Consider the following 26929-nt stretch of genomic DNA (forward strand, 5'->3'; position numbering starts at 1 on the left):
GCATCCAGTGTCTTTCTTACAACATATTCTTTTATTGCGACATTTTGGTCAGTTTGGAAAACTGTCCCATGGGTAGACACGTCTAGAATGTTATAAATAGAGCAAGGCCTGTCTCTAACGGGCAGAGTCCCGCCATGTGACACCTCAGGTCAGACAGCACAAAATGGCCTGTTTCTCAGGCAGAAAGCGGGGCCTGGTTGGCCTTGGTCCACAGGAACGCAGCCCTGGGCGAAGCTCCGGAGGGGCAGCCGTGCTGCGGGAGAGACACATGTCCCACTCAGGCCCAGGCCACAGGCCCAGCGCGACGGACTGAGAACCCCAATGAGACTGGTGACCAAGTGTCCAGAGGCCACCGTCCAAAGTAGGCAGGGAGGGGCAGGTGGGCAGGGCAGAACCTGAGTTTATTCAGATGAATTCGTCAACCACTCGGGCTGTAGAGACTTAACTTCATGGGGTCCAGAACAGGCTCCCCCAGACTGGAAGTTCTCTCCCAAATGGCGGAGTCATTTATATACCTTAACAGAGTTGGTGGCAGGCATTATTGCTGCACAGCTGGGTCTCCAGGTAAATGGCATTAGGGTTGGCCAAGAAACCAGAAGCACAAAACCACCAAGGGTCCCCCAGCATCAGAGTCTTGTCACTTAGAAATTTGCCCACAACAGCAGCCTGGAGGCACACAGGGGGTCGCCCACGGAAGCCCCCGTCTGCTCCCTGAATGTGAACCGGATGGCAACCACCCAAAGGTCACGGGAGCTCGGTGGCCTTTCCTCCCGTGGCCGGCAGGCCTGGTTCCACTTTCAACTTCTGTTGGCTTTGTAAAAACTCACTGTTAGAATGGACTAACCAAGAGGGAGATTTTTTATCTCCTTTGTAAATGTAACCTTTGTGTATACTCAGGATCTAAACATGGAAATGCAGACAGTTTCATTAAGATTAAAGATGCAGGGACTAAGAGTTTTAAAATGGGCTCCTATTGACAACCTGAGTGTGGCGGGATGTGTGGGCTTCCCCACCCTCTGAACCACAGGGGGACTGGGGTGCCGATCCCCTTCCATTGCCAGTCTCACCTGGCAGGTCCCCCCTTCGTGCCCTTCCAGACCGGCTGCCAGCCATCAGGAGCCCCAGTGCTGCCTGTGCGCGTTCTGAACGCCACGCCCATGTGCACACGCGCGCACACACATCCAAGGGGAGCCTGTGGTAGACACGGCTGGCCCTGCCCTCCCCAGACCAAGTGAAGCATTGGGCCAGCACATGGCAAGCAGACCTTTCCAACCCAGAAGGAATCCTCTAGGGAGGTGTCTTTTAAATCTCTCTTCGTTTTTGGTTTTCTGTAAGTTGTGTTCCTGGTGAGTGCATCACTGGCATCTTACTCCAGGAAAAGTGTCCTTGGCACTCGTCAGGCAGGTACCACTTGTTAAGCAATCCATTCAGCTGGCGACGGTGGTGCCTCGTCTCCCGCCCAGCCTCCTCATCAGGGTGGAGACTGCCGCATGGTTTTCCAGCTTGTGGAGATGAACAGGTCCCGGCTCTTGACCAGCCGAACCATGAAGCGCCCCACGTAGAAGCCGCTGATCTGGCCCACGCCATCATTTCTGCCCATGGCCAAGAGGAACGTCAGTGCACCTGTGGAGCAGAGGCGCACGCTGGAACCCTGCTCAGCACTTGTGGGCCTGCAGTTCCCAGACCTGCATGCTTATTCCCCATTATTAAAGCGCTCTATGGGGTGTTTCTGCTTCTTGAAAGTTGGTTCTAGTGGTCGGTCATCTCAAAAGCTGCAACCGTGTCTCACTCCAACTGTGGAGCACGCGGGGCTGCCTTACCTGGCTTATAGGCCTTGAGGGGCCTCTCTTTCATGGAGTTGACGATGTTGGTCACGGCGATGTTGGCGTGGAGGCCGGCGTGATAGGCCATCTTGGGCTCCTTCACATCAGCACAGTCGCCAATGGCGTAGATGTGGCTGTAGCCCTCCACCTGGAGGTACTCATTCACCCTCAGGGCACCATCGCTGGCCAGCTGACTATCTGCCAGGCAAGACCAACATGAGACCAAGCCCCTAAGCTGCCATGTTAAGTGGCCTCCAGAACGCAGGGAGAGGAGCTCCGGTGCTGGCCAGAAGGCACACCCTCCAGGGGCAAGCCTCCCGCCTAATTTATGTCTGCCTGAAGCCCCCACCCCAGAACTCTTCCTGCAAAGGCAAGTTACTATTCCAGGCTGGAAACCGTCAGAAAGACAGCGAGTGTCATTTTATGAAATGTGCATAACTCTGTAAGTTACCACGATTAAGTTACAGTGCTTAAGTTTGCAACTTGGCCAAGTCTTGAATTTCCTTTTGAACATGGATCAGATTTTTAACATAAATGTGGGGTTTTAATAAATGATAACCTTTTCATTTTAAGGGACTTAAAAGAGTTTACCTTTGAAATATGACATTAGGACAACTAAGTGTTAAATTTTGGGGTCTCTGTCCATTATAAGCCCTCAGTTCCACCCCCATGCCAGGCCTGGACTAGCTTCCTTCTGCTGGGATTGGATGAGTCTTTTCTGCCGGGCACGAAGTAGGAGCTCCTGGTGCAGGAATGGTACTAGGGAATAAGTGATGGGGACCTGGGGGCACGGCAATCACGGGGCCTGAGGAGGAGCCACGGAGTCTCCAGCTCACACACGGAGGCCATCAGCCCACCTGCTCCCCCTTCCGGTTACCTAGATAGATCGATACTGAGCTTTAAGAACACAAAGGCCCAATGTGGCCCCTACTCCCCAAATGGTCATTCCAAGCTCATGTGGCCAAACGTCTGGATCAGAGTTTGGAGAGCAGCACACGTGTGAACAGAGAAAGGCCTGACTGAAGAATTTCCTCTGAGTCCATGATTCAAGGAAAGGAACGGAAAAACGGATCTGTTTCATCCCTCTGAAACCTGTTCTCATCTCTCACCACTAGGGGGCAGGCCCCAACTTTGGAAGATTCTGGTCACTTTGAACATCTTGGGACCAAGTCATCATCGTCACAGCAGAAGAAAGGACAGCAACAGTGACCCTGAACCTGAATTTAAAGTTTGGCATCACCATTCAGAAGAGACAAATGAGCTGCTGGGATGGAGGGGGAAGGTAGGGTGGTGCCTATTCCTGGGGAAGGGGCCTAAGGGGCCGTCTTGGACGGCTGGACAGAGAGGAGGCAACCTGGGGAATAGACAATGGCGCAGCCTCCTGCTTACCAAATGCTCTGCAGTAGGCAGAGCTGTTGACCTTGATACCGTTGCAGACAATCACCAGGTTGGTGACCAGCTCCGTGCCTTTGTCCGTCTGTACACTGATGCGTTCTCGATACTTGTTGAGAGGCAGCTTCTCCAGGTTGCACACCCGCTCACCTGTCAAGGGAGGCCTGTGACCAGGGATCTGGCAGAGGGTAGACAAGGCTGGGGTCCCAGCCAAGGCTGACCTGGGGATGGCTGGAGACCCCCAAAGGCCCCAGGAAAGGCCTGGACGCTGTGAGCCAACTAGGCAATGACTCCACCCCCCCGCTTCCCTCCCTGCTCCTCTCCCAGCCCATCTGCTGCCCCAAGAAGCACAATCTGGACATCGGACCCCAAGGGATCCAATGAGAGGAAAGTTCCAAGAGGCAGTTTCGGGCTGAGTTTCCCAAGAAGTTCCGGGAAAAGCTAATTGAGGAAGACCTCTCGCATGCCTCCCTGTCAGCTCCGCCAGCCCCACCAGGCAGGACAAGCCCCCAGGCACACCCACAATGGTGAGGCAAGGAAAGCCGGGAAGCCGGTCTGCTCTCCTCGCTGCCTAAAAGTAAAGGTGCTCAGAGTCTGCAGAGCCAGGTACAAGGAGACCCAGAGCCAGGATGAGCTTTCACAGAGTAGACCCCCACTGCTTCCTGAAAAAACAGAGGCTGAGCCCCATGAAGTGTGGGGGACACCAACGGGGCTAGAGCCCCGCTCTCTAACATGCCAGATGGTTCTCTTCCCTCGTGTTCTGGACAAAAGCCACACTCCTCACCACCCTCAAAACACAAACCAAACAAAGCTATTCTTTCCACCACAGAGACATCGTAACTCAGGTCAAATCCTTCAGATGGTTGTTTTTTTTTTTTAAGTCATTCAACAACTAGGTGCCATTGACACTTTGTCCAAAGCAATAGCCGGGACAGTGCTGCCTCCACGACATGGAAATCCGGTAAGTACTAGGCCCTCCGCCCTGCTCAAGGACACACACAACCTCCAACCCGACACCAGGGCTCAAACGGGCTCTGATGCTCAGTCCCCGGACACAGAGAGCACGTGGCCACCCTCATGCTAGGGGCAGTGACCAAGCCTCTGAGGCCAATTTCACTCGGGCAGGGAGGGGGCAGGGCCAGCGGGGGCTGGCACGTACTCAGCAGCAGCTGCACGCCTTTCTGGAGCAGGATCTCCTTCACTTCCTGCCGGACACAGGGCAGGAGCTCCTTGTCAGCCAGGGCCACCTTGGAGTGAATAAGAGTGACCTGGGGACAAACGACCATAGGAGAGAGAAGGAGTCACTGAGTCTTCTGCTCGCAAGAAGAGGCTGAAACACACATCAGTGTGTCTCCCCCTCCTCCTCCCCTGTCCCCAGCTTATAGGTTTGGGAACAGAGGCACGAGTGAACAATTGCCCGCACTGGGACCATCTAACGGCAAGCTGGGCTGGGGCCACGTCTCCTGGTCTAGGACTCTCTCAGAATGTGCCAGGGCCCTACACTCCACACCGAGCGCCACGTGGAGAATCGTTTTCAAGCATCTTGGGCACTTATGATTATAGAGTCTATATGTAAGCCACTGACATTCCAACTGTAAGTCAGGCTGGCATTCACATCAAAGCTGGCTCTAACGTCGGCACTTCCAGGCATGCCTGCTCGCTGTCTGGGGCAGCACAGGGCAGTGGGGGGCAGCCTGCAGTGGTGTCCAAAGCTGATACTTTGAAATCAGGCTGCCTGGGTTGAAATCCCATCTCGGATCCTGGGACACGGCCTGACAACTCAGTAAGATGGGATCACGGTCCCACTCGGAAGCTTTGTAACGATGAAATGAGAGCGTGTGTATGGCACACGACCCAGTACGGTGGCTACTATTGCTCTTATTTGTCTACTGATTATCAGCATATGGAAGTACGCTGAGTTACTTCCTACTTCAGACTGCTCTTTACCCCATAAATCAAAATTAATGAACTCTCATAATACATCCATTACTCATAATAATTTCCAACAATTTGTCACAGAACAACCGTACAATTAAATTAGCCCACACTGGTCTCACTCCTCAAAACCACCCTGCCTTTCCCTAGGGAAAAAGAACCAGCCACGGGCTCCGCTTGTCGCTCAGAAGCTGATCTGGCATCAGCTGCAAACACGCCCTTGTGTCCGTAATTACCAATCATCACTCAGCCCTCAGCTGAGCCTTCACAGCCTGCCAGGCTGTCTTTTCCTCTCCGGGGCGCCAGGCAGGTGCTCTCTCCCTCATTAAAAGGGAACACAGCCAGCCTCCCTTGGGCAGAAGGCGGTGCTGGCCAGTCCTTCCCCAGCACGGGCCGTGAGGGGCTCCCCCGTGTGGCTGTCCAGGGCAAGGGCTATGGTCTCTTAAAGACCAAAAAAGTCACTGCTTGCCCAAGACTTTGCCCAAGCTAGTTGTCAGCAAAAAAAGTAAAGTCTACGTTTAGATCACACAGCTGGGACACTGAAGGGGACATGAGAGTTACTCTTTTGTAAGTTGTTTCCCGAGTTTGATCCTCCCGGCTGGCCCAGAAGGCAGGACTCCTCACTGAACGAGGACACATCCCCGATCTCCAGAAAAATTCCCAGCAGAAAGGGTCTTTAGGGGATCCCTCAGTGCAGAGAGCAGGAGATGGGGAGCACAGGCTCCCACTTTAGATTAAGGGAGCTCCACCCCCCAGGCCTTGTGCAAGTTCCTGACTTTCCTTGCACGACACAGAAAGAAGCCGACCACTGAGAGCTCAACGCCAGGGCCGCACGCACACCTCTTTGTCGGGGTATTCCGTTTTAATCTCCGCCGCCATCTCCACTCCTGCAGAGCCTCCGCCCACCACCACGATGGACTGCGAGCGCTGGACCTGGAGCAGAGGCGAACGTAAAAACATACCCTCAAATTCACCCCGCCTCGTGGGTCCGCACTGGGTGGGGGGTGGGGGGTGGAGGGTGGGGGGCGGGAGGGGTCCTTGCCAAAAAAGAGTAAAGAACTCGTTCAAACCTGGGGTCCCAATGTGTTTCCCTGGGCCTGGTGCCCACTGGGCATCCCCCCACATTTTCTCACCTGACTCACAGCAGCCGCAGGAGGCAGGTATCGCCACCCACCCCCTTCAGATGGCATGGCCCAGGTCTGTCTGAGCTCAAAGCTGGGCTCCTAACCTCTACACTAACATGATCTCCACCCACTTCTTGGGAGCTTTGCAGGGAGGGAAGGACCTGGCTTAGTCACGTAGCAGCGCTCACCATCAGACCCTTCTCCGGGCCTCCACTCCTCACCAGCTCAGTGGGGACAGGCCTGTCCCACCCCCACTCAGGATCGCTGTGAGAGCTGGCTGAGGTCATGGGTCCGGGCCTGCTCTGCCGATCACAAGGCCTTGTGCACCCCGGGCCCCAAAGAGGGAGGAGCTGGGGACTCCCCCGTCTCTGCGTGAACAGGTCTGGGAGCTCAGGCCCAGACTTTGACGACAGATCCAAAGGTCTCCTCCCGGGAGTCTCCAATAACTCTCCGTCTTTACAGCCACTGCCTCACCCCCGGACACCTCCTGGGGTCTGCCTGCTGCGGCCCCAAGTGTCCCCACAGCTGTGCTGCTCCCCCAGGGTCACCTCCCCCGCCCTCACTCCCCTGGCCGGTCAGGGGCAGCTCGCCTGCTGCACCATGTCCTCATAGGCCTGAATGGCGTCCTGCTGGCTGGAAGCCTGGTTCAACTTGCCGGGGAAGGGCCCAGTGCTGCCCGTGGCCAGGATGAGATGTGAGAAGGGCAGCGCCTGTGAGGGGCAACGGAAAGAAAGGTAAGGGCCGGCCTACCTTCTTCACCCAACCCCAGGTGCACAGGGCAAGGAGCGTGCAGCAGTGAGGCCCCTCCGGCATTCTGAGGCAGCCCTCCTCGAGGGGAGCAAAACCATCACATGGCTAGGCCAAGGGGTGGCCCTAGCACCCCGTAACACCCAAGGAGGCAGATTTTACCTCCTGCCAGAGCCACCCAACATGGAAATAAGACCAGTGAGCTCCCCACAGTGGGGAGGGGTGGGCAGGTGAGCAGGCAACTGCTGGTGGGGAATAAGCAGGATCCCAGCTTCCCATACAGAATTAATTTAGACGATCCTAGGTGTTTTAGAGGAAACTACCCCCTGTGCCCACAAAAACAGAAAGGGAAGGAAGAAGGGAGGTGGACTCTATTCGGAGCCTAAATATACACAGTTGGCAAAACCAGTGCTGCTGAGGGGGAGGGACAGGAGGCACGTGTCCCACTCAGCCCCACACCCCCACGGAGGCTGAGCTGCCCTCACGGACCCTTCCAGGGCTCTGAAAAGTCTGGCCTGTAACCACAGAGCAAGGAGATTCTCAGTAATCTTTCCAACCAAGAGATTCCCTGGCCTTAAAACCAATTCAAGGAGGAGTGAGTCCCACCAAATCACATACTCATTGAGGACAGAAATTGTGTCCTCTTTTTCCAGTCCCCCTCGGCTTTGAATAGAGTGGAGGGCAAGGCTGGAGGGGACCCTCAGTAAGACGAGCGAGCTGGTGGCAGCTCATGGATGGCGCTCCCATCACTGCAGGTACATACCAGGTACCGTGGTACACACCAGGGCTGAGGAACGCAAAGAGGCGTGAAGAAAGCCCCGCCCCCATGACTTCCCAGCGCGGGGACCTGGACCTGTGTGTGCCCACCCTTTGATTCCGCCTTGGCTGGCCAGGCCTGGGGCCGGGCCAGGACAGACTTTCAGAGCGTGGGCTCTGGGGTGAAACTGCCGGAGTTCAAATCGCAGCTGAGTTTCTTCCCAGCTGTGGGAGCCCAGGGAACCACTTATCCTCTCGGTGAGGGAGGCTGCACCCCCGCCCTCGTGGAGTCATGCGCACATTAAATGATAATATGAAAGGCTGAAGAGAGTGCCCCGCATACAGCACGGGCTCAGGAAGTGTCTGCCTCCTCACTCCTGCGCCTGCAGCAGTCAGGCCCCTGCGCGGGAGGAAGCTGCTATCTGCAGGGTGCCAGGTCTCCTCCCGCCAGCAGCGCGTCCCCCAGGGTCTCCTGAAGCCAGCTAACGCACAGCTCAGCCCTGCTCACCTTGCCATCCTCCAGCAGCACTGTCTGATTCTTTAGGTCGATCTCAACCACCAGGCCCTGCCGGAAGCTTTCCTTGTAGCTCCTTGAGTAGGAAATAAATGTCTTTTTGGCAAACCCTGGGGAATGGATACAGAGGAGGTCACAGTGTAAACTGGGTGGCCCACAGGAGGCTGGAATAACTCAGAACCTCTCCTGAGTTGCATACCAGCAGGGGTCCCTTTGGCCAAACAGCTGGGCCAGTGGTATGCCCAGGGTACCCACCACCCCCTAAGGTGCCAGACTGGGCCTCGGGCCCTCAAGGAAGCTCTTACTTCTGGGGCCTTCGTATGGTAGCTGCTTAAGATTCTCCAGAATTTGTCTAGTGGTAGAATTTAGGCACCTGGTCCTAAGTCGAGAAAACCACCCCCAGGCCCTTGGAGTGCGAAGACCACTCCCAGCAGGAAAGCCCCAGAAAGAGCCCATTACCACGCTCCACGGAGGCCCGCAGGGCTGCCACGTTGTGGTGGAAGGAGTCCTTCGCGTCCACCAGCGTGAAGGGGACGCTCAGCACCTGCAGCTGGCTGGCGGCCGCAATCCCGCCGAAGCCCCCACCCACGATCACCACATGTACACCTCTCACATCCGCGGACACCTGGGACCCCATCTCGAACCCGCACTGCAGGGATAGAAGGAGACACCACATCAGAGTTGGGTGGGGGGTGCCAGGCTGGGAGGGCAGGGGTGAGCCCTCGGTGAGAAAGGCCTCACATGCCAAGACTTGATACTTTTCATTTTGTAGTCATCTATCAAGATTTTAATTGTAAAATCTGGATGCCAAAGAAACAGAGGTATCATAATTCCATCCCCTCGCCAACCACCCAGTTCTAACCTCCAAGACCCCTGCTGCTGTCAAGCTCATAGGACCCCTCCCAGACAGATCCTGTGCGCCTGTAATCATAATCATTTCTGCACACATCAAACCGCTCTGCACTTTCCTCCCCCATTCAATGTATTTGCTCACTCATCAGCATAACTTAAAGAGCTCCTGCTCCTTGATGTGCCCTGTGCCATGGATCCACGGTCAGAGACAGACAGACAGACAGACTGGTCCCTGCCCTTGTCAAGTACCCAGTGGGAAGCCGGCTAGGGGCACAGTGACAAAAATGGCGGGCACACGTGTGGGGAACAGCAAGCACAGGCCACGTCAAAGGAACTAAACAGATTCTTTAGGTCCCACACTACACAAACACCGCGACCAGTTCTGCACACTCATGGGTCACCAGCTAGAGCCCCAGGCCTACGATCAGTTGACAGGTTATGAGAACACACCTGCAAAATAGAGTGCAGTGTGACCAAGGGCCTGATAGTGGGGTGGGGAGGACAAGCCTGCAGGGGGAGGCCATTCCCCTGAGCATTTCTGGGAGTGCGGAGGCACACCAGGACTGCTGGGGGACAACCCCCCGGAGGCACAGGGGAAGAAGAAACGGTGCTGGAAGCAGCCTAAGTGCCCATCAGTAAATGAGTGGATCAAAAAACTATGGCACATTTACACAATGGAATTCTATGCAGCAGAGAGAAAGAAGGAGCTTATACCCTTTGCGATAACATGGACAGCATCATGCTAAATAAAATAAGCCAGGCAGTGAAAGACAAATACCACACGATCTCACCTTTAACTGGAACCTAATCAACAAAACAAATAAGCAAGCAAAATATGACCAGAGACACTGAAATTAAGAACAAACTGACAGTAACCAGAGGGGAGAGGGGAGGGGATAATGGGGGAAAAGGGTGAGGGTTTACAGGAACAGAGGACACATGGATAAAAACAAGGGGGAGGGGGTTGGAAACAGGGGAGGGAAGGCTGGGGCCGGTGGGAGGGGAGGGGGAAAAGGCAGAAAACTGTACTTGAAGAATAAAATTCAAAAGTATTTAATAATTAAAAAAGGAAACAGTGCTGGTTAAAGACTGAGAAGGAACGCCTGCTGGTGAGAAAGACTTGGAAGAATGCTGATCACACAGGCTCTGGCGAGGGGGAGTTGAGCAAGTCCTACTTGAGGCCAGGGGCAGGCGAACTGCCGTTAAGGGTCTGCAGAGTGCGCAGGGCCAGGCCTGCCGGCCTAGCATGCCCCCGGCTCAGGCTCACACAGGGACTGGTGCAGCTTGGCCACTTCCCAGCAAATTTGGTTGAGTTCCCAAGGAGTTAAAATTCAAAAACCCTTGGCCTGGAGCTGGACACTGGAGGACATCTGAGGCAGAGGACAGCACTGGGCTGGCCACTAGATGCTGGACTGCTGAGCAGAGAGGAAAAAGAAGATGGCAAAGCGTTCCTGGACTTCCCCAGCCAGCCTGAGAAGCTATCCACCAGGTGCGCCCTCCAAAGGGCCTGGGTCACCTGGCGCATCCCAGAGTCTGTCCCTTTCGAGGGCTGAGGGTCTGGCCTGGGGCTGCAGTCAGAGGCTTTGTCCAGCCCAGCTTAACCCCCAGAAGGACGCTCATGGCACAGGGCCTCAGGGCTCCGCGGTGGGAGCAGCCAGCTGAGCAGCTGTCTCCACTGTCACTGAGGTCCTGCAAGCAGCAAGGTTTGCTGGGAGAAGCTGGCTAGAGGCGACAGGCTGTCAAACCTCCTTCTTGCCTGTGCTGGGCTCTAAGGAGGGGCAGAAATAAACCAGGCTGCCAAGGAGAGACACTAAAGGAAGAAGCAAAGCTCACGCTGCACAGAAGACAGCAAAAGAGGCCCAAGAGCTGCGGTGGGCTTCAGGGAGGGGAGGTTCACAGTGGGGCATGGCGGCGGGTGGCAAGGAAGGAGGGAGTGGAGTCAGGCCAATCTTGAAGGACAGACAGCAAGCTGCCCAGAGGCTTGATGCGGAAGGTGTTCCAGCCCACCTGGGGCCCTCTCAGGCAGCACCGAAAGCTGCTGGAAGACTGCCCCTCTGTCCTGCATCGTCTGTGTGGCCTGGGGCACAAGCCCTCCCCTCTCTGGGCCTCCATTTGCCCCTTGTAATGGGAGGGGACACCCTAAGGTGTCCTTGCACACATAGGTTTCCAAGACACGGTGGTCCCCAAGATGGTCCCCACAGTTATGGGGGCAACTTATGGTTGGACCTCCAGGCACTGTTCTTGTTGGTGTTCAAATGCCCACTGCCTAATTTTCCCCTGGGGGAGGGAGAAGCTGGTGAGGGAGGTAGAGAAGGTTGGAGGGGATTTAACTTTGTTTCTCACTGACTAAACGGCCCCCAATTCATTTAGGCACGTGCATTCTACCCATTTCCAGATGAGGACACAGCCCTCAGCAGAGCTGGGGCCAAAACAAGTCCCCAGCAGGCAGTGCCACCTTCACCGCCCAAGCCCCTCAGGAAGGTTGTCCAGAGGCGGCCCCCTGAGTGGTCATCAGGCTGAATCTCCAACTGGGCCAGAAGGAGAATGTCTCCTGGGAGCCAAAACCCAAGAGGGCCCTGGGCCCCAGCCAGAGGTCAGGAGTCAACACCTGCAGCTGAGCAGAGCCTGGGAGTGTGGCAGACGATGGGGCAGCTGTGGGAGGGGTACGTTCATCTGCCCCCTTCAGCACAGCTCCCTCCGTGCCAACCTGCACTTGGGTCCAGCAACCAGCAAGGAGGTCAGAGAAACTCCCAGGGAGCTCTGCTTCCAAGCCGGCTGGGCACAGGCCCAAGAGAGGGGGTCTACTATGGGTCAGGTCACACTGGACCACCCAGGCAAGCTCAAGGAGTAGACTTAGAAATGGGCCAGGGACCTTGTCCACGGAAGGAACAGCTTGGGCCAAGAAGTCCAGTGGCATAAAGGAATGAACTCAGGGGACAAGATGGGTTGGCCACAAGGGCAGGTGACAGGGTCCAGCACGCACAGGGTGCCTGTCACACCAGGGCTATGTTCTGGCCTACATGCTCACCAGTTCTAACCACCAGGCCTGCCCTGGGCCCCTCACAGGGTCCCCTTCCTAGGGGAGAAATAAGCCCAGTAACCCCAGCACAGGCCCAAGAGGCAGTGAACTGGCCCAGGATCAACTGGCTTCCCCAAAGGGCAAACCCTGGCCCACCCGCCCCTGCGCGCCCTCGGTGAAGGCTAACTGCCTCTCTGGAGCTGTGGTGGTGGGTCTGGGCCCGAGGGCGCACCAGGCCCAGAGGGACTGGGTGCAGGGACAGAGGACTGTTTATCCTCCAGGCTGCCTGAAGCCTCTCCTGGAATCTGCTCTTCTCTCTCCTCTACTGACCTCTGACCCTCTGACACTCCCACTTGGGGATCTAGGGCTGGCGGCTCCCCAGCAGATTCCCCCCTCCTCCTCAGCAGCCTCCCTTACACAACACTCTCGTTTCCTTTTAATCCTCACCAGAGGACAAGTTTTACTGATTTAGAGAGAGGAAGAGAGAGAAAAACATAGATGTGAGAGAGAAACATCGATTAGTTGCCTCCCGTACACACTTGGACCAGGGATCGAACCCACAGCCTAGGTCTGTGCTGTGACTGGGAATCAAACCCACAACCTTTTTGGTGCACAGGACAATGCTCCAACCAAGTGAGCCACTCGGCCTGGGCTACAGTGGGCGATTTTTTACATGAAAAGTTTGTCCATGATTTGTCCACACCCATAGAATGTGCAAGACCAAGAGTGGATCTTAATGTAAATTATGGTTTGGGGTGAGTGTGTCGATGCACGTTCATCAGTGGCAACGACTGTGCCACTCAGGGCGGGGTGGGGCAGGGCGGTGCTGACAATGGAGGAGGAGGCCGTGCATGTTTGAGGACAGGGGGCATGTGAAGAATCTACACCTTGCCCTCAATTTTACTGTGAACCTAAAACTACAACAAGAAAGTCCTTAAGAAAAGGAAGTGTGTCCGTGAAAAAGTCAGAGACTAGAACAGCACGGAGAGCCGATCCCTCTTCCGGTCAATCAGACACGTGTGCCTAGCTACATGTATACACATGCGTGTAATGATTACAACAGCCTGCATTCACTGCTCTTTCACCCGCATCTCTGCATGGAACAGGTATGAGCTTTCCCCTCAGTCTGGAGAGTCGGTAACTTGCCCAAGTTCAGTCCTCACAGCCCAGTCCTGCGCCCTAAGCCGAAATTCTCACAGTGGCCCCAGGTAATGTTTTTACTTTGTTCTTTGGGCTTTTTTTTTTTTTTTATTGTTTGAATATTTTTAAACAAGTGTGCCATTTTTAGAGAAATAATAAAGCTCTAACAGGGCAGACCTCCTACCATCTGATTTTTTAATTGAGATATTATTCATATAAAATTCACTATTTTAAAGTACACGACTCAGTGGCTCCTAGTGCACAACATGAAGTTGTGCAACCACCACCGTGACTTAACACCAGAGCATGTTCATCTCCCTAAAGGAACCAAAAACACAAGCACACCCATTAGCCGTCCTTCCCCATCCCTCCTCCCTGCAGCCCCTGGCAACCGCTCATCTTCCTGGGGGTACAGATTTGCCCGTTCGACACCTCTTCTGCCTTCCTGCCTGGCTTCTTTTACTGGGCACGATGTCTTCAAAGTTCATTCAAGCTTTACCGTGTTTCACTATTTCCTTCCTTTCTGACTGAGCAACATTCCATTGGGTGGCGTGGCCACATTTAGCTTACCCATCCACCAGCGGATGGACACTTGGGTTGCTTTCATCTTTTGGCTACTGTGAATAATGCCGCTATGAACGCTCATGCACAAGTTTTTCTGTACACACGTTTTTAATTCTCTTACGTACATACCTAGGAGTGGAACTGCTCGGTCCTGTGGTAACTCTGGGTTTGACTTTGTGAGCAACTGCCAAACATATCCCTGATTTTGAACTGAACATCGAGCCCAGGGAGGAAGCACAGAGGACCTTAATTACGCTGCCTAGATTTGGAAAGGTGAGCATAAAAGAAGGTCCAGGAGAACAAATCCTAATGGTCCAGCACTCCTAAGCAAATTCACCTCTGTCCCTCCCCAACACACACACACACATCTGGTTTACACTGGGATTTTCTCAGTAAATCCTGTTTTCTCTACTGCAGACGCCCAGCCTGAACTCTGGGGGATTCTTCTCTAATAGCACAGACAGAGGCTTTTAGGAATCTACTGAAAACCAAGAAAGTTGTAGAGAGGTTATGCCTCAGAAGACTCAGCAGGAGCCATGCAGACTCAGCTATGCAAAGACATGGCCGGGGCTGCTGCGTGGAGATTAAGAATACAACACGCAGCTTTCTGAGTCCTCGCTGATGGTGCCCAGGGTGGATTTCTGCAGCCCTGGGTCCAGAGTGGCCATCCTGGATGAGAGGGCCAGTAGAGTGTGACTCCGAGCACCGCAAATGTCCCCTATCCACCTGGAGAGGGAGAGAGGCCCTCAGCTTCACTCACTGGACACCAGAGGATAGGTTGAGAGTGGGCAGTCCATGGCCATTCCCCTGGGCATACATGCTAAATATAACCCAAAAAGGCCACTTTCTGAAAGGGACTCAGAGTTTCACAAAGGGGCTATCGTTTCATGCCCTAGAAGAGGGCATCTCTGGGCAGACAGGCTCATTCCAGTGTTACACACGCTCCTTGTACAAAAACCCAGGCCACAAAACTCGTACCTCCTCCTGGGAGCCGGTCTCTTTGTGGTTCCCGTAACCCCCCCATGGTCTGCTCACCTCCTGTGTCTGGATCCCGGCTTTCTTATCTCACCTCCGGCCAGAGACCACACTGGCCCGGAGTACGCCAGCCCTGGTCAGCTCTACCACTTGGCTCTGGGGAGTCCTGAACAAGGCCAGCCCAACCGAGCAGCGGTCTCCCCTACAAGGGAGGCCCTCCAGATTTGGGGTACACAGGGCCCTTACACGGGTTCTCGCCAGGTGCTGGGGCAAGTGTGGGTGGGTGTGACCGCGTGGGGCTTGCACTCGTGCATACTCGAGCACACACACAAACACTAAAACCCAAGCAGGTCTCCTTGGGTTTGCACATTTTACAAGTGACCTTTGAACACACGACACAACCTCCCCAAACTTGTCAGACCCTCTGTGCTGTGCCCGGTATCCTGTGCGATAGTCAGCGCCCAAGTGCCTCTCCCCTCCCCACCCTCTCAGGGCGTCCAACAGGGACTGTTGTTGGAAGGGACAGATGGGGTGTGACTAGTGCGTGGTGCTGGAAGGAGCGCCCGCCACTGCCCACTAAAAGCGGCTCCCAGGGGATTTCAGGGGTCCTGGGCTCCCCCAGCCCCATCAGAGTTAGTTCAGTGTCCGCTGGCCTTTGTCCCTGCAGAACCTGGGGCTTCGTGGAGAAAAGTGGACCCTCTAGTGCAACCCAGAGCCTGTGGGCTCAGAGTAACCTGGGTATTTCTCTCCTAGAGACGGAGGCTTTCCTACTTCCCTGGGACATCAGCTGCAGCTTGCAACCAGTGGTGACCCTTGGGGCTGGGGGTGGTGACCCTTGGGGCTGGTGGGGGGGAGGCGTTGGGGAATGAGGGAGCCCGTCTTACCTGGAAAGACTTAGCCATAATTCGAGGGGGCGGGGGGGCACTGAAAGAGTTTGCTTGCTGTGCCCTCACCGAGAGTAAAGCTCCCTGTTGTGTTTTGGGGAACTGAGGTGGCACAGGCCCAAGCTCCAGGTCCTCGACCAGCGACTTCCAACCAGTGCGCTGCAAGAATTTTTACAACATGCAACGCCCGACTATTTAGTCAGGGGCACTGACCTCTTTTCCGTTAGATTGTCAAATAAAAAAATGACAACAGCCCACTCAACAATAGCCGTCTGGTGTGAATAAATCAAAATTATACCTGTTTTCTGTCAGATGAAGAAAAACTTTTGTTGTTGTTGTGCCGCTGAATTTTCATAGTTTGTGTGCCACTAGTTGAAAAGGGTTGAAAATCGCTGTCCCAGACGACCTCCCCTCCCTCCCAGAGACGCAACCCCCGCGCACTGACCTCCTAGCCGCCCGTTGCGTTTTCCAGGCCCCGGGGCCCCGGTTCCAACGATCCCGGGAGCACGCCCGCGCACCACCTCAACATGGGGTAGCCTCCCACCACCGTGTAGCTCTAGCCCGTGGCACCCGCTGGGAAGCCAGGCCCAGCCACGTGACTCACTGGACCTAGGACACGCCCCAAGCCACACGCAGCGCGAGCCTCCGGTAAACGACTTGTGCGGGAGGTCCCCGCCCGCCCTCTGGCGGCCGAACGGCACAGACGTGAAACAGACGACTCCTAAGACAGATGTTGCCTGGCCAGGCACAAGCCCCTCCGACTCTGTACAAAGTTTGGTCCGACTGTCTGCCAGAAGCCGCTGGGACTAAAGAGGGCGGGCTCCTGGACACTGGCTCTGCCACCTCGGGCGGATTCCCAACCTCCTGCCTTTCAGCGGGTCAATAATAATCCCGCAGATCCAGTGGAGCACCTCTGTACGCCTGGCCCTGGGCTAGGCGCTGGGAGATAAAATGGAAAACAAAGGGGGCATGATTTCGGCCTTACCTCGGAGGAGGTGATAAGGAAAGACAACACAATACATTAAACATGTATCACTCACTGAAGTAAGAAAAACGGTGGGGGGTGGGGGGTGGTCGGGCAAGGGAAGCATGCTAAAGCCTCTCTGCAAGGAAGAGGAGTTACCCTGGGCAGAGGGGGGCACATGCACTCTGGGTGTGCACTCAGAGGCAGGACAGACTGCTGAGGGCAGGGGCACTGCAGCGGCCGCGTGGGCAGGCTGCTACAGGCCTGTCCTGCCGGCCTTGGTGAAGACTGCCCTGCCATCCCGGGGGCAGTGGGATTTGCCTGCACGATTTTACTCAAAAGAGTGACGTCCGAGTTATGTTCTGTGGGGAAAAGTTGGGGGATCGGATGGGCGGCCTGAAATCGGGCAACTAGGAGGGGGTGGGGGGAAACGAGCTTGGACCAAGTGGGATATGTAAAGAAATGGGCTGTGCAAGCTGTAGCCTGGCAGGAGGAGCAAGCTCATTTGGTGACAGATAAGCCATCTTCCGTTTTATGCACATATCAGCACCTGCCGTAGGAGTTTTGGAAAAGATTCAATGAGCCCCGACCGGTGCGGCTCAGTTGGTCGAGCACAGTACCACAAAACCAAGACCTGACGTTTGATTCCCAGTCAGCGCACAGGGCTGGCTTGCAGGTCAGTCCCTGGTCAGGGCGCGAACAAGAGGTAACGGATCAGTGTTTCTCACACCGATGTTTCCCTCCCCCTCTTTCTCCCTCCCTTCCCCCCTCTTTCAAAATAAATAAAATCTTTAGAAAGAAAAAAAAGATTCAGTGAGATCATCTATGAGAAGTGTTTCGGTGTGGCGTCTGGCGCACAGCAGCAGCAAACACACAGCAGCCGGCTTGCCCGAGGGTATGCTCATTTATTCTTATAGAGACAGAGACATCAACACATCGGCACGACAGAGAAGAATCAGTTGGGGATCAAACCCCACAGCCTAGGTATGTGCCCTGACAGGGAATCCAACCTGCATCCTTCTGGCGTATGGGACAAGGCTCCAACCAACTGAGCCGCCCAGCCAGGGCCCCAGCACTCTTTCGAACACTGCCCTTCGCCTTCCTGGGTCTCCATGAATGTGTATAGTAGCAGTGGCCCTTCCTGTACCTCCTCCAAAAGCTGTGGTCAAAGACCATGTACCCAGTACCGCTGGCCCAGGGAGCATTGTGATCAATCCCACCTAGAGGTCGGTGCCCAGAACCGTCCAGAGCTGGGAGAGGAGCTGGGGTGCTCCCGTGAGCACCAGTCTCATTAGTAGCCTACAAAGCCCCGGGTGCAGCTTCCACTTCTCCGAAGTCCTTGCCTCTCCTCTATCCCAGCTGGCACTCTGTCCCATGAATGGAGGCTGAAGGAGGGAATACAGAGAGGCGTGGGCGTCTCCACATCCTTCTCTCAACCCTGGGGGACCCAAAAGAGCGATGGTGTCACAGTGTGGGTGCAGAGATCTCCTGGGCCCTGCCCGTCCAAAACCAGCTCACAGGGACCCGTCAGAGAGCTGTGGGGTGGGTTTGATGCTTTGACACAGCCAGCCTTGTGTCTGTCCTAGACTTACCACACTTCCAAATAGCTTCTGTCTCCTTTTTTTCCTCCTGAAACCCCCACAGGAAAGTAGGGTGGGGACTACACTCTGGCACTAAGGAGAGGAGAGCAGCAATCACCCTTGACCAGCTCTTTGGGGCAGACTTCGCTCAGCTGGACTTTGGGTCCCCAGCATGTGGCACTGACCTAGCACCTGGTTCCCTAGGTCACTGATGTTTGCTCACCATAAAATTCACTGTTACAAAGTGCACAATTCGGTGATATGAAGGTTGTACAACCTTCACCACTATCTAATTCCAGGACCTCACCCGCCACTCCTCCCTCCACCCAGCCCCGAACAACCAGAATGATGCATTTCTGATGAATCAATCCTACCAGTAGTCTAGAAAAACAATGGCTAATATTTATTGAAAACAAACTAAGTGCTTTGGATAGCTTCTCAAATTTAACTTTCACACGGGTCCTGCAGGGCAAGTTTTATTCATTTCTATTTCCCACATGAGCAAACTGAGGCTCATAAGCTAAGAACTGAGGCAAAGTCGTGCAGCCAGTAAAGCCCAGGAGCTGGGCCTTGAGCTAACGCCAGGAAACCCCTCGGCCCGGCCTGATGCCTAGGGGTGCCAGGGGTCACTGAGCAGGCAAGAAGAGTCTCAACTGTGAGTCAAGCGAGCCTCGGAAATTTACTGGGCACACGCCCTGGCCCTGTGGGAAACAGTGTTACAGGCTACCCCGGGGCTTGGGAAGGCCAAGGAAGATTTCTTGGTAGCTCTGGGCTTCGGCAGATGAAAAGGACTCCAAAGGATTCCAGAGTGCAAGGGCAGGGCTCTAAAAAAATCACAGCCCAAACCTGAAGCCAGGAGGGAGGAGAGAGAGGTGTGCAGTGACCCCACAGCGGGCTTGGGGCCCGGCATATCAGAGCTGGTGGCCCATCTCCAAAGGCCTACCCCGAACCTCAAAAACCAGGAAAGATGTCTGACTGTCATTCAACACCTCACAACAAGGCGACACCTCGATCCGAGAGGGAAGAGGGTCTTGGTGCGACCCCTCGTGCACCCTTGCTGAGGCAGTCCACCTCACATCTCTCCGCTCTTCTCACTCAATAGTGCCCACAGCTTGGGGACAGAACTTCAGGGCTCCTTACCTAACGAAGGACTTTTGTCTGAATTTCCAGGATCCAGAGTAGTGGAAGGGCCCGTTTGGCATGAGAATATCCTGTGAGATCAAATCCCATTGAGAACATGGGACAGAAAAGGTGTGTTTCTGTGCCCGGTGTTCGCTTATTACCAATTGGACTCTCAAAACCAAAAGGAAAAAAAAAAGAGTACGATACACACAAGGAAAGAGTTCCTCCCATAGGTCCTGTTTATTCCCAAAGCCCAACCAGACACGTTCTAACCACCAGCCCCCAGGCCCGCCAAGATTCCAAGACCCATGGTATGGGCTGGAAAAATTAAGGCACTGTGTCACAGTGCCCCGGTAGGTCAGTGACACCTGACACATGAAGACCCAGGAGTCCTGACCTCCGAGGACTCCGCCTCCCCCTAGGGCAGACAGAACAGGGAGCTCCCTTTCCTTTGTCTCTGGTCTTCAGGGCAGGGTCTCTCTGCCAAGGCTTTGTGAGGGAGCGCCAGGGCTCTGCTGGCCGTGGATTCTGACAGAGTGGAGAGGAGCCAAGGACCCAGGAAAGCAACTTCTCCGGTGGCCAGTGGCCGTCGGGAGACAGGGAACAGACTCAAAACCAGGGCTGGGCCAGCCTTCCGCCATGCGTCTGTCAGGGCCAGGACTGCTGTGCAGCTGTGCCAGGCTCCCCAGTTGGGGCGTAACAGAGCTGCATCTATTGCCGGAGGGCAGAGTGAGGTGGGGGCTGAAGAAAGCACCCCCAAATGGGCTACTGGCCTTCAGACCCAAGGGGCTGGAGTTGGATCCAGGGCCAAACAAGGCAGGTGGTGATGGGGGTCTGCCCAGCTGGGGCGTGCCGGGCCAGGATCCTGAGGCTGCTATCACCTTGGCACTTCCCAGGCATAACATGGTTGCTCCTCTCTCCCGAGGGTGACACAGACTCAGAGCTTGCTCCGCGGGGCCTCTGCCAGGGGCCGCTGCAGCCGCCACACCACCCTCACGGGCTCAGCAACGTGGTCCAGCTCTCGGAGGCCGCCCGGGTCGCCCGTCTGACTGTAGCGCTGCAGAGCTGGCTGGAGCACCGTGATGGGAATGCTGAAGTTCAAGTGCGGGTAGGTGGCCCCCGTGTTATTGTCCCGGGTGTTGCTGGCGACGATGCCTATTGAGGAGTCAGAGAGGAAAAGGGGCTGTGAGCCAGGACACAGACAGATGGATGGGAAGGGAGGCCCATGTCCATCACGGAAGCCCTAGGCCTACTGGGGGCTTGAAGGCCCCTCATAGTGACAGATGCCAGGCTTTCTTTCCTGGACACCAGCTCTCCAAACCCTGGTCCCCCTTCCTGCCTTAAAATGCTCAACACTATCAGTCTCTGACACACTATGCTTGCTTATCTTGTTATCTTTCTAACTAGTGTCAGGTCCACAAGGGCAGGGCTTCCTTGTTCTGTTCCCGCAGCCTCCCCACACCTACGACAGTGCCCAGCACAGAGGAGGCTCACAAATGCTTGCTGAGTGGATGCAGAAATGAATCAAACCCACAGACACACTTTGTTTGTCCTGCTTGGTGTGTCTGTGTGTGCACGTGTATGCATTCATGTTTTCAGACAACTTTAGACTTACAGAAGCCTGGCCAAATAGTACGGAGTTCCTGTAGATCCGTTACCCAGCTTTCCCTTCTGCTAACATCTTATGCCACCATAACACATTGATCAAAACTGACAAATTAACCAATGCTATTAACTAAAGCACAGAACTCACTTGGGTTTCTCCAATGTTTCCACTAATGCCCTTTTTCCGTTCTAGGAGGCAATCCAGTGTCCCACAGGGCATTTAGTTGTTGCGTCTCCTAAGTCTCCTCCAGTCTGGGCCAGTTCCATAGTCTTTCTTTATCTTTCGTGGCCCTGACACTGTGAAGAGTGGTTATTTTGGTTATCCCCCAGGTTGCTCCACTGTGGACTTACTGTTCTCCCCTGTGTAAGGCACTAAATATTTTAGAGTTAGGCAAATACCCTGTTTGTATTTAAACTCTCGCCCATGGACTTTAGCATCCATTGGTGGATTCTGTCTGCAGCAATTCCTACTGTGGTGACCCAGCAGTGATTTTCTGTTCCCCTCATTTCTTCTGCATTTATGAATTGGAAATCTTCTGTAAGAAAGAGCGGTTGCTTATCTCCATTTTAAAATTTGTTTGGTTATTCACTTATAACAGTGTGGACACACGGATATTCACTCTTCTCCTTGGGTTATAATCCATTCCTAGTGCTACTCGTTTTGTCGCTCAAGTCGTTCCAACGGGAGCTCCTTCAAGTCGGCTCTCGGTTCTTTCAGCATTCGACAGACCCCGTCGTTTCGCTGTTGTTGTTCTTCCTTCCTTTCCAGCACAAGGTGCTCCGGCTCATCTTGGACTTTCCCTGTCCCTGTCCTGCTATCAACCAGTTCCCAGTTCCTTTTATTCGAGAACGGCTCTTAGAAACCAAGATCTGGGTTCTTGGTATGGTCATTGCAACTGGGGTGTCACAGCAGACAGAGCTTGGGTATAAATATATATATTAACTTGTGCATACATACACATATATATTCACTTCTGCATGCACTGATCTGTATGTATTTCCTAAAGTCATGGTTGGTTGACTTTATTTGTATGCTATGGTTGAAGAAATAAGGAAATCAACTGCACCCCGCAAGAGCAAGACATCTTGCTGTGGGAGAGAGCAATCAGAAATGAGAGAAGGGGAGGCACGCATGGGCCCCTGTGTGCTGGACCACAGCTGGGCAGTGGAGGTATCCATATAGATTCATGCTGGCTGTTTTTTTTTTAAAATAGACATTTAAAAAAAAAAACTGAATGAGTTACAAAAATTTAAAAATTGATTTACTAACAAATATTTATTTTTTAAAAAAGAAGAAGAGGGTTCACAGCTTCCTGTGAAAAACTGGAGATCAGCCAGGGTCAGCTCACATTCCTTCATAGTGTGGCAGCAATGGGTTGGAGCTGAGTGGTGCTCACCCCAGTTCACCTTGACCCTCCACTCCACACTGTCTTACTCACTCATCCATTCCCTTTACCTGCCCAGCCTCTGTAAGCTTTGGAGTTTGTGACCCTTGGACTAATCCAGCTCCTGAGTTTCACAGGTTGAATGAAGTCAAGGGATTTACCTAAGACCGCACTGTGGCTTAGTGGCAGAGGAGGAACCAGAACCCAGCTGTCTTCACCCGCAGCTCAGCATTCACCGCCTTTCACCCTCAGAAGCAGACCGGCCTGGTAACCTTGGCTAACTGCTTCCTGGGCATAACGACACCATCTTCCCAGCAGGGGGTGGACACCAACCACTCGCTAGGGACTGAGGCTCTGGCAAGGGGAAGCCTGGGAAAGGGCCAAGGAGCTGCTTACCCAGGAGGTCTCCTGAGGAGGTAGAGAAGAGGGGCCCCCCACTGGAGCCACCATGCACAGCACACGTGGTCTGCAGCATCACCGGCGTGTCATCCACCTGCACCACAGCTGACAGGATGCCCGAGGTCACCGAGGGCCCGCAAGCCTGGCCAAAAACGCCAAAGCCCACCACGCTGACGGCCTCACCTGCCAGAGAAGGAAGGAGGACAAAGCTGCAAAGCATCCTCCTCTGTCTGACGGGATTCATCCTCCCAATCCCTTCCCTGCCTGCTCCAAAGTTCCCGACACTCCGCCCTTCGAGGTTTTGCTCTGATACACCCACCTTCAGAGAGCCTTCCCTAAGTCCCCACAGGAGGAGGCCGGGGCCTCCACTGAGCTCCCCACACTGCACCTGCTCAACCACTTCTTGGAGTCAGGCTCTTCCCCAGCCGCCTGTCCCCTGCTAGACTGCAGAGTCACTCTTTGGTGTTCCTAGAACCTAGCTAGGGGCTCCACAAATGTTTTTAGAATTAACATCCATCTCCTCCTGGGCCTAAGAAGTCTCTTGGCGAAAAAAAATGGTGATGATGGTTACAAAACCTTCCTTTACCAAGGATTTGAATGTACAGGGCACGGGGCTGAGGCAACATCTCACCCACGCCTCACAACACCCAGGAGTAGGACACGATCCCCAGTCCCACATATGGATACTGAGACACAGAGCATCGAGTTGCCTGTGTGAGGACACAGGACTAGTAAGTGGCAGAAGAGATGCCAGCTCAGAGAGCGTGTGCTCTCTGTAGTTACGTCACACTGCATGCACGAAGGGAGACCTCTGGTGCTTCTGGGGCAGCATCACAAACCTGTTCCTCAAATCACGCCACTGCAGCCCTGTAAGAGTAACATCTCTCTGACCCGCCTGCAGGAAGGCTCAGCACCTCCCTGCTACACTGCTGCAGGAAAGCAACATGCCTTATCCATAGCTGGGGATTCCACCTGTCTCTCAGCACCATAGGCACGTTGGGCACAAGAAGGGAAGCCTCCAACCACATCTCCGGCCAAAGCACTGTAATCAGGATGATTTCCTGCCAGCTTGATGCCACCCTGACTTACTAGTCCAGCGGGAGTGGGGGGGGGAGTGGGTCTGGGAGACTGGCTCCCTGATATGCAGGGCTTGAGTATCCAACACTAACTTCCTTCCAAAGGCCCACCCCAGATCAGAGGGCCCCTCTGTCCTTTACCTTCGTGGAAATGCTCAGTGGGCACAGGCACGTGGACACCCTCTAGTTCTTCCTCCAGGCTCACCACTGCTATGTCATACGGAGATGTCTCCTGAGTGGCAAACACCACGTGTCCCCAGATCTTAGCACTCCTGGGAGCAAGGGAAATAAAGCGACAGGCTAGATGTCTGGCTCTATAGTACTGGGAAGAAGTGAGGGCATGAGTGACAGTAAAAGTCATGGGCTTGGGAGTCAAAAGATCTGGTGTCAGCCCTGAATCCTACCAGGCCAACGGTTCCTGGCAGGTCATGTAACGGTTATGTGGTCTTTCCAAATGTGATTTACCGATTGCAAAGTTCGTGCCCGTCACCGTGATCATCAAGGTCTGACACCTAGTGAGCACTGTGGGCCAGGCCCAGTGTTAACGCTCTCTGAACATCGTTCCTTCAGTCCTCACAGCATCCCTATGAACTAGGCAGTGACATTATCTCCACTTTACATAGTGGATTTGAGACCCAGAGAGGTGAAATAACTTGCCCAAGATCACGTAGGGGCTCCCTGCTGCACGCTCTGCCAGGTAGCTTCCCGCAGACCTGCTGGTTTTCTTAGGGCCAAGAGTGGGGTGGTGGGTGAGGTATCTGGGACCACAGACAAGGAAATTCTCATCAGTCACGGCTGTCCTGTTAGCTGCCGGTGGCTACCTCTCCAGCAAAGCCAGGCTAGGTTAACCTCGGACATTCGGCAGAAGGGTTTTGAAAGGCCTGGGCTGCCAGGCCGCACTGAGCCAGGTACAAGAGATTGTCAGGCATTAACACCGAGGTGGTATCTTTTGGCTTTTGGCTTTATCTTAGGCTTTTGGCCTAAGTGAAGCACCTGAAACTACAGAGGAAATAGGAAGAACATGTACTAGAAAATCAACCAGTAAGCCAAGGCCACTGTTCCCATTGTCAGAGCATGTGGAAGGAGGGCAAGAGTGCCTTTCCCTGCAGAGAGGGAACAAATGACTGCCTAAAAGTCCCAACCTGGCTGTCCACCAGGGCCACCCAGATTGTTCAAAATCTGTCTGCCTGGGCCCCTCTCCCGCAGTCTAATTATTTGGAACCCCACACCTATAATTTTGATACATATGGGAAGTACTGGTTAAGATCTACAAGATAAATAAGATGAACAGGCTCAACTCTTTATCCGGGGAGAACACCATCCTGGGCCCCTGGGACTTCACTGCCACTATCAAGGGAATGGGGGGCATGGTTAGGAAGTCCCCATTCAAAGAACCTAGTGATGGGTGGGTGAAGGGGTATGAGGCAGAGAAGTTGCCCAGAAGTCAGTCAGACTAGGAGAGGGAGGTCAAAGATGCCCAGGCAGGGATGCAGGTGTGCCCCATAATTCCCAAATCCAGAGTTGCTTGGCATCTTGCCCAAGCTCCATTCAGTCCCTGCCAAGAGGCCCAGAATCCCCAACACTGGGGTACTGGGTACCAAGGATGAGGGGAGGGGAGGATTTCAAATCAGCAGCCTGACGCTAGAAGGCCTCCATAATCCTGAGGATTAAGACATGAGACGTAAAATCCAGACCTCAGACCTAGTGAGGGGGCTGAGTGGGAGGACGCTTGCGGGTCTTACTTGGGGGTGGTGGGGCGCACCAGGACTCTGGACATCTCCCGGGGTGCCACATGCCGGCAGGTCACCACGAGGCGGGGTGTCACGACCACTCCGGAGCCCCAAACAGTGCCACACTCCACCAGCACGGCCGCAGCTGTCCATGGGGGTCCGGGGTCTTGGAGTGGCAGGGCCCACAGGGCACCCATCTCGGGGGGCAGGAGAGCGGCCAAGGAAGCCATGCCGGGGCACAAGCAACGGAGCGCGTCGCGAGTGGCGCGGAGGAGAGGTGCAGCAGCACAGAGCAGTGTGAGGCCCACCCACTCGTGGGCCTTCCAGCAGAGGGGTGCCGCCACCAGCGCCACCAGTGCCCCTGCAGGTCGCACCGCGAACACGCCGCCACCCTCAGTGCCCGGCAGGCAGCGCGCATCCGTGAGCAGTAGCGGGCCCGCTGTGTTGCTGAGCACGCCGCGGCTGAGCGTATTGAGAAAGATGTCCGGGCAGAAGGACCCGAACGGGGAGCCACAGGCCAGCAGTGGCATACCCTTGGGCATGGCCCCGAGAGGCACCACGGCCACTCCTGGCCCACGCATGTTCTCCTCCTCCTCCAGGTTGTGCCTCACACGCAGCAGCGCGAACCAGCCCAACGCTCTCAGCTGATCCTCCTCCTCGTCCTCTAACACTTCCTCCTCCCGCACAGCGCTTGTGAAGCGCCACTGCTCCCCGGCCTCGCTCCCGAAGAGGCGCGCGAAGTGGGCACGGAAGTCCGGGCAGCTCAGCAGCAGCAGCAGCTCGGCAGGGTGCGGGGGCTCGAGGGGCCGGCCCCGGTGCCGGGCCGGGAGACTGGGTTCCAGGCCGGCACACTGGGGCGTGCACAACCCAGGGCGGCCCCGCTCCACACAACCTGCGGGACTTGCGGCCGTTGGGCCCCACTGCACGTGCAAGCGAAGGTCATCGCTGCAACTGTCGCTGGGCAGGAAGGTGGCACCGGCCGCAGTCAGCGCCCCGCTGCCAGCCCGCAGAAAAGGGGTGAAGATGCCTCCATGGCAAAGCACCAGGCCTGGGCTTCGGCTCAGGATCACCCCGCTGCAGCTCCACGAGCCCGACTCGGGCTGCCCAGCCCGAGAGGCGCTCACCACACAGCCGGCCTGCTCGGCTACCCTCATGGCAGGCTCCTATTGTCGCCTCATGCCTCCGGGAGGTGCGCCCGGGCTTCCAGAACCAGGGAGCAAAAGAAAACCCCTACCGCCACCTGTGAACCCCACACAGCGCCACCCAGAGCTGGAAGAGAGAGGCGCAGTCGCTTACTCCTCTTCCTCGTCCAGCCTGATTGGCTAAACCCAACTAGCCCGATT

The 26929-nt window shown here is 55.0% G+C and overlaps 2 protein-coding genes across 2 annotated transcripts; both read right to left on the reverse strand.

The window, feature by feature from the left end:
• Positions 1-17: 17 nt before the first annotated feature.
• On the reverse strand, positions 18-16327 carry AIFM2 (AIF family member 2). The gene is made up of 9 exons (XM_024561335.3): positions 16171-16327; positions 8751-8940; positions 8286-8401; positions 6865-6984; positions 5991-6083; positions 4375-4483; positions 3213-3365; positions 1821-2021; positions 18-1623 (listed from the first exon to the last, which is right to left on the reverse strand). Exons 2-9 carry the CDS (start codon positions 8926-8928, stop codon positions 1472-1474), a joined length of 1122 nt encoding a protein of 373 aa, XP_024417103.2. The 5' UTR covers positions 8929-8940; positions 16171-16327; the 3' UTR covers positions 18-1471.
• Positions 16328-19607: 3280 nt separating this feature from the next.
• On the reverse strand, positions 19608-26849 carry TYSND1 (trypsin like peroxisomal matrix peptidase 1). Its single transcript, XM_053923251.1, has 4 exons — positions 25599-26849; positions 23998-24128; positions 22778-22963; positions 19608-20546 (listed from the first exon to the last, which is right to left on the reverse strand). Exons 1-4 carry the CDS (start codon positions 26738-26740, stop codon positions 20329-20331), a joined length of 1677 nt encoding a protein of 558 aa, XP_053779226.1. The 5' UTR covers positions 26741-26849; the 3' UTR covers positions 19608-20328.
• Between the last annotated feature and the right edge of the window lie 80 nt (positions 26850-26929).

The sequence above is a fragment of the Desmodus rotundus genome, chromosome 4, assembly GCF_022682495.2.
Source record: "Desmodus rotundus isolate HL8 chromosome 4, HLdesRot8A.1, whole genome shotgun sequence".
Classification (NCBI taxonomy): domain Eukaryota; kingdom Metazoa; phylum Chordata; class Mammalia; order Chiroptera; family Phyllostomidae; genus Desmodus; species Desmodus rotundus.